This window comes from Zea mays, chromosome 8, assembly GCF_902167145.1.
Source record: "Zea mays cultivar B73 chromosome 8, Zm-B73-REFERENCE-NAM-5.0, whole genome shotgun sequence".
NCBI classification, from domain to species: domain Eukaryota; kingdom Viridiplantae; phylum Streptophyta; class Magnoliopsida; order Poales; family Poaceae; genus Zea; species Zea mays.
In genome coordinates, this window is record NC_050103.1 from 134,010,542 (window position 1) to 134,017,825 (window position 7,284).

Consider the following 7,284-nt stretch of genomic DNA (forward strand, 5'->3'; position numbering starts at 1 on the left):
GCTCGACCCATCTGGGCTGGGGCACGCGGCGACATTCACTCGTCGGCCCAGGGACCCCCCGGTCTCGAAACGCCGACAATACCTAATGTTTACTTACTGTAAAGTATATAAAAAATTAAGGTTTGGATGGGCTAAAATTGCCCTGAGCAGTTCTCTCAACTTTCAACCTCTTTGGTCTAGTCCTCGCATCTATTCGTCAGGTTAGAAAGAACTTCGTTGTATGTTTGTTGCTCTTATTTGAACTTGTATGTTATATTGATAGATATGGAACTTGAATTTTATGCAACTATAGTTTTTATCGTCTTGCTTGATTTTGTAATGTGGTTTTTTGGCCTCCATGAATGTTGGTCCTGTGTCCGCCACTGTCTTCATATATGGGTGAGTTGTAATCCCCACTTTCATTATTCAATTTTTTATATTAATATTTTTAAGAATCATATCTGATAATAATATGTATTATAGTAGTACAAATAGTGTATGATTTTTTTTAAACTTCGAAAACTGATAAAAAAATATCAAATAACTGAATTATAGGTATGAGATATTTTTTAGAATGATTGAGTAAAATATAATAGAGATGGAGGAGAAATATGGAGGAAATAGTTGGAGACAGTCTAAACACCAAAAATACCAACGCCGAAACTGTTTGGCAGGGCCGACGACGGCGGGCCGCGGGGGCCGGCGATGAAGCCTGCGGGAGGAACGGAACGTGACCCTCGAGGCGGGCAAATCTGGATGCTTCCTTCCACCCGACCCATCCCATCCCATACAGCCCCGGGACGTACGGTGATCGGTGACCCCACCCCACCCCACGGCCACGCCACACCTCCTCTCCACCTCCTCGTCCTCGATCCCCAAGCAGTCAGTCTTCCTCTTCCCTCCCCTCCTCCCGTTAGGTAGGCTGGCGAGCCGCCGGCCGCCGTCCCTTCCTCCCTGGATTTGATTGGTGCTCGCGGCTGCGGCCCAGCGAGTTCCTTGATTCGGCGGGGAGCACCGCCATCGCCATGGGAGGGCGCCGCTGGCTGTCGTGACCTCACCTTGCCGCTGCAGCTCTGTAAGTAGGTGGGCTCTTGCGACCCTCTCTCTCTCTATATATATCCGCCGCTTGACGTGCCCTGGCGCGGCAAACTTCGTGAATTTTTCAGGGAATTTTGTGGATTCTGGTGGAATTTGTCATTTTCTTGAAATATAGCTTCGATTTTGATGGAGTCCCGGTCTTCCAGCGAGCCCTTCCCCTTTCTTCTCCGCTAGGATCATCCATCCACCGAGGGCTTCTCCTCCGCCGCGTCTGAGCGTCTCCCTCCCTGCCTCATGACCCCAACCGCTCTCCGCGCAAGGGCGTTCGTGCGGAATCGGGTGCTCTCCTCTCCGCGCTGCGCGTGCGCCTGCTCGCTTGTCTCTTCCCCTGTCGGGTTCTCGGTACCGAATAAGCTTGGCGAAGACCGTACCTACTACCTAGCCTTGTCCTACCGCGTATCTTCTTCCCGTTCGTCGTTTCTGGCCGCTCTAGCTGTCAACTGTCCAGCAAATTCGAACAATTCCTTCGCTTCTGTTTGTGTTTGGTCACCTAACTCTTCCTTCAGGTGCCAAATCGAGATTCTTGTTTGTTTGATTGTTTTCGTTTTATTAGCCTCCGTCGTCCACCCCCACCCCTTTCTTTCCTTCTTTTAACTACCTCTGCCGCCGTCGAGTTTAGGTGTAACGAAAAGATGATTAGTTGGTTTTCTGATCTGGGGATGAGTTCTCGTGCGCATTTTGGGTTGGTCGTCGCCCACATTCGGGTGTAGCGAAAAGAAGATTAGTTGACGTTCTCACATGGAGTCTGAGTAGCGTGGCTTCAAATGGCGATGGTTTGACACCCATTTTTAGTGTAGTTTTGGGCAAGAAATGGCATCCCCTTTCTGCCACAAGCAAAAAGAAGTTGCCGGTGCCCCTGTTTCGCTTAGCTGAACATTTTTTGCTTATAAAGAAATAAAATAGAAAGCAAGCGGAGAACAAGGGGAGAGACGCCGCCTTGCCATGTGTAAGCAACGGCCAACGGCAATGCTTTGTTTGCTTGCAAAGCCTCGTGTGAAAGGGAGGAATCCGGGAGAACGATGGTACGGCCGTTGCTTGTGGCGTTCAATCAGGATAAAGGTTGCCAACTTTGCGTGTTTCCCTCCTGCGTTCCTTCTTAATTTACGCACCCCGTTTCCTCCCTTTGTGCCACCTCTTCCTAGTATAAGTGCCGCATCCTCTATTTTTGCAACACCTTCATTTGGTGAGAGCTAACACAGCGCTCCTGCGTGTTACATGGGTGGTTTTCTTGTCATGGTTAGGCTTTCTTGGCACCGGTCGGATGTTCTGGCTTGACAATTCGGGTAGACAAGTTTGAAATTGATTCTTGTTTGATTTGGTTCATTTCTGTGGCTGCACCTGTCCCCTGGTTTAGACTTTTGATAGGCTGAGTAACCTAATTTGTGCCCAACTTTCCTCTGCAGGTACCTAGTATTCCAGAGGTGATTTCTCCTCATTGACAGAGAGCAAATCTGGTTCGTGATCCCTAGTACCAGAGAGGGACACGGTTTTCCTATCGATGTGTTAGAGTCAAGTACTCAAGCTTTTGTGGTTCCAATGGAGTCTAAGCGTGTGAGTGATCAGGATGCTTTGATCGACCTGGAGAGTGGCAATGGCACTACAGTAAGCAACTACACCAATTGTGGGGATGCTAGTTTCACAGTGGGGCAAGCAAGAACAGCGCCTAATGGTGCGTGGAATGGTTGTGTGTGTGCCAACGGGTGTCCGAGGGACGACAGGAATCAGCACATGGATTGCTCCCCTCCTGCTTCGGATGCTGTTGCTAGAAGTGGAGATGACAGGAAGTCTGAGGGGGAGGAGAAGCTTATGGACAGCTCAGGAGGGGAGAAGACGAAGAAGAAGCGGTCCAAGAAGCCACCGCGGCCGCCAAGGCCGCTGACACCTACGCCGTTGGATGTTTCTGACCAGAAGCTCCTCAACGAACTGAGTGAGCTTGCGGTGTTGAAACGGGCAAGGATTGAGCGGATGAAGGCTTTGAAGAAGATGAAGAATGCCAAGCAAGGGTCCTCGGGTGGCAATTTGTGCCCCCTGATCATTACCATTATCTTCTGCATCGTCATACTGTGGCAAGGTATATAGATCTGTTCACTACTATTGATAGTGGTGCCGTGTTTGTATGCAACAATAGAAGTTTGCGCCTCATGAATAAAACATTGACTCAAACGTCGAATTGAACCTTTCTGGTTGCTATATTAATAGCTGCCAATCCATTTTCTTTTCCTTTTCTTTTTGCGTTCACCTCACAGGTAATATCTTGTCAGACCTTAGTAAACCTAGCTACATAGTTTTGAACTAGTACACCGTTAGCCGTTCTATGTTCTACTATGTGAGTCTACAAAGATAAAAGCTGTGTAACTTTATGTACCACCCTTTTACGATAACTGGGCACTGTGATCCTATGTTGTCAGCACATGACACAAACTAATGGTTAACGAGGCTAGTTTTGATAATATGTACTCAACATGGAGATAGTTAATTTAAGATATGGTCAAATGATAAAATCCAGCGATCTTGGTAACGTCCCTTTTATCTGAGTGGCAGCATGCTATGGCTTGTGCAACACTGTCAACTCCTGTCCAGAAAGCTTCAGAACATGGCCTGTTGGTCCAGTACGACTTTTAACCAGCTGCTGTGATTAGTCAAAAACGATGCGTAACACTTAAGAGCTCACTCATCAGAAAACATGCGTCTATCTGGGTTTTTTGCAGGTTTCTTCTCGGGACACGAGTCGGCGGTGAGTTTCCATGGATCGCCCGAGTCCTCAGTCAGGGCACACAGCAGTCTGATCTCCATCAGGTTCTACAAGAAGAACCATTCCAATGTGAGACCACCCAGCGAGACCACCGCAGCCCCTGAGTAAGCGGCAACATTTGCATAGTCAGAATCTATGATACCTGGAACTGCCTTTTGCAACCTTTTTTCCCCTCTAGCATCAAGCTATCAGTAAACTAGAGTTTCTGAAAACAGTCACATACTACCATGCCTCACCTGAAGCTGACTCCAGTGGTTTTCTCAACCTTTTGCAGTAACGTAGAGACAGTTTCAAGGCTCCTGGAACCGTAACCAAGCGAGAAGAAGGCTAGCTCGGTGACCGAACGCTGCGGGCCGCGGCCACCACCACAGGTACCTGAACGGAAAAGCTCGCCACATTCTGAAGCCTCTCACCTTGACGACCGGGGCTGTGTAAATCTTCCGAGACCGCCACTGGCGCTTCCTCCTCGAGCCCCTGCTGTAAAAATGAACGGACTCCTAGCGTTTTGTGCGCCTGGGTCGCACGCTGACTAGTGAATCTGTTGGCAGTTGTGCGCCGCAGCCCGCAGGCCATGGCTCTAGTGACGAGAGCGACGCGAGCAAGCTGTTTGTATGTGTCTGATTACAATAATAAAAGGTTTCGCGCTGTTTACTGTATTGGCTTCTACTGTTTCTACTGTGTTTTTGCAACTGTGTATATACTGTAGCTGCAGCAGTGCGAACAGTTGGGTTGTGTTTCTAACGTAATGTGTGGCGCTCTTTTTTTCGTGACAGAGTCTCTCGTTTCAGACTTTGGGGTAGATTCGCAGGCGCATCTGCATGCATCTGAAAATTCTCAGCTCGGGATTCACAGGCTGTTGAGGCCTAGTTTGGGTTCTCTAGTATTGACCCCAATCCACATGTGTTGAGGTGGATTGGGGTGTAAATTAGTTTAAGTTACACTCCAATCCACCTCAATACAACTCAATACAAGTGGATTGGGGTCAATACTAGAGTACCCAAACTAGGCCTGAGCGGGGTGAGAAGATCCAGGAGAGATGCGTACAGATACAGGCTGTAGATCTGCACAGGGATTGTAGCACGGATGTTGCAGGTTTTCATTTGAGATACGATTCAGATCAGGTTCTTGTGGTTTTGTCTCCATGTGTTGTATAGTATTTTTGAGTCGCCGCGGTGACAAGTTGCACATGGCGTTGCTTCTGCTTCCTGGCCGGACTGCGATGCCGATGCGCACGGCACAGATGCCGGAACGAGCGATGCGTCCGCGACACACTTGTGAGATGCGACTTGAACTGCGCTGCTGGACCGAATATTCTTTTTTATTTATCAAGTTTTAGTTTAAAAATAAATTAATAAATTAACTGAAGATAAATATTTAAGAATGAAGATAGTAACATATAACAACCATGCTGTTATAGATCAATAAGGATCATGTTGTTACCAGGGTTAGCTCTAGGTTTTAGAGGGCCCTAGGTCATTCTTAATGTTTGGAACCTTTTTTTTATCGTCAATAATTACAGTAAAATAGAAAAAAGTAAAAATAGATAAACAATGTTAAATCGGTTACCTCAAGTAAGAATAAAATTAGAGTGTTAAACAATTTCAGATTACTGTCTCAAAATAAATAATTTTGTTGAGTATTTTTTGAAGCAAAATCTGTGAGAACAATTTTCAGATTAATGTTTTCCAATATATCCTTCTCGTTAGATCATTGTGGTAGTAAATATTCAAGAATGAAGATAGTAGCATATAACAACCATGTTCTTACATACCAATAACGATCATGTTGTTACTGGGGCCATCTCTAAGTTTTGGAGGCCCTAGACCAACCTTAATGTTTGAATCCTTATTTTTTATCGTAAATAATTATAGTAAAATAGAAAAAATAAAGATATATATACAATGTTAAATTGATTACCTCAAGTGAGAATAAAATTTAGAGTATTAAACAATTTTAGATTACTGTCTCAAAATAAAAAAAATTGTCGAGCATTTCTTGAAGCAAAATCTGTGAGAACAATTTTCAGATTAATCTTTTTCAATATATCCTTCTCGTTACAACATGGTGGTAGTAAATATTCAAGAATAGAGGTAGTAGCATATAACAACCATATTCTTACAGACCAATAACGATCATGTTGTTACCGGGGCCATCTATGGGTTTTAGAGGCCCTGGACCAACTTTAATGTTTGGATCCTTATTTTTTTATCGTAAATACTTACAGTAAAATAGAAAAAATAAAAATAGATAAACAATGTTAAATGGATTGCCTTAAGGGAGAATAAAATTTAGAGTATTAAACAATTTCAGATTAATGTCTCAAAATAAATAATTTTGTCGAGCAATTATTGAAGCAAAATCTCAGAGAACAATTTTCAGATTAATCTTTTCCAATATATCCTTCTCGTTAAAATTGAAAGAGAAATGTGTCCTTGGGCCATTTCTAAGTGTTTTGGTGATTAAGTGCCTAACACGTTACTTTGATCTAACATACAATTGTGAGTATGAGCTCAGAGTCAAAGAAGAAGCAAATTGAGAGTTGTAAAGATAATTGCAAACTCTACAATCCTAGAGAAATGAAGGTATGATTCTAGCACTTAGTAAATTTTTTTAGGTACTAACTATGTTCTACTAAGTGCTAGGGAACTTCTCAAAACGAGAGAAATTCTATTGGAGAAGTTTGGCTAAGGGTAGCCAAACTTGCACCAGCCTGCGGTGCACCGGACAGTGTCCGGTGCCAGGCTAGCGCACCAGGTGAACAAGTCGTTCTCGGGAAAAAGCCAGGGCATCGCGGGTATAATTCAACGGACGGTCTGTGTACACCGGACGCTCCGGTGTGCCAGCCGCGTGCTTAGCCAACGGTCGACCGCGCGATCAGCGGGCGCCACGTGTGCTCGATCAACGGTCACCAGGTTGCATCGGATTGTCCGGTGCGCCACCGGACTGTCCGGTGCGCCACCGGACTGTCCGGTGTGCCATGGGACCAGAGGCTGACAATGGACGGCTTCACCAAACAAGGAAGGGAATCACACACTATTAACTGTCATGTGGTGCACCGGACTGTCCGGTGCACCCATGGACAGAAGGCAATTAGAGCCTTCCAAATGGGGCTCCAACGGCTCCTAGGTCCCTTGGGGCTATAAAAGGGACCTCTAGGCGCATGGAGTATACTACCAAACATCCTTTGAACATCCTAAGACACCGAGACACTACGATCACACTAGAGATTTGATAGTTTGAGATTCGAGCAAGTCTTTGAGTTGTAATTCCGTTGTGTTGTTTCTTGTGCCTCTCTCTCGACTTGTGAGCGTGTCTGAGAGCACCTAGAGGGGGTGAATAGGTCATCCTGTAAAATCAAACACTAAAAAGCCACAAACTTGATTATTAAAGTGTTAGTGTGACCAAGTAGCTGTGAAGCGAGTTCTTGTGAACAAAACAATCACAGAAAAGCAACA

The 7,284-nt window shown here is 45.4% G+C and overlaps 1 protein-coding gene across 5 annotated transcripts; it reads left to right on the plus strand.

Moving 5' to 3' along the window:
• Nucleotides 1-678: 678 nt before the first annotated feature.
• Nucleotides 679-4,594, plus strand: LOC100276781 (uncharacterized). Of its 5 annotated transcripts, none has more exons than XM_008658297.4 (4): nt 679-1,054; nt 2,481-3,148; nt 3,786-3,933; nt 4,104-4,594. In XM_008658297.4, the coding sequence occupies exons 2-4, from the start codon at nt 2,614-2,616 to the stop codon at nt 4,138-4,140; spliced, it is 720 nt and encodes a 239-aa protein (XP_008656519.1). In that variant the 5' UTR covers nt 679-1,054; nt 2,481-2,613; the 3' UTR covers nt 4,141-4,594. The 5 variants fall into 5 exon arrangements, with proteins under 5 accessions (XP_008656519.1, XP_008656521.1, NP_001394013.1 ...); XM_008658299.4 differs by having other exon boundaries at nt 715-1,058; NM_001407084.1 differs by having other exon boundaries at nt 732-1,062; nt 4,104-4,485.
• The last annotated feature ends 2,690 nt before the right edge of the window (nt 4,595-7,284 follow it).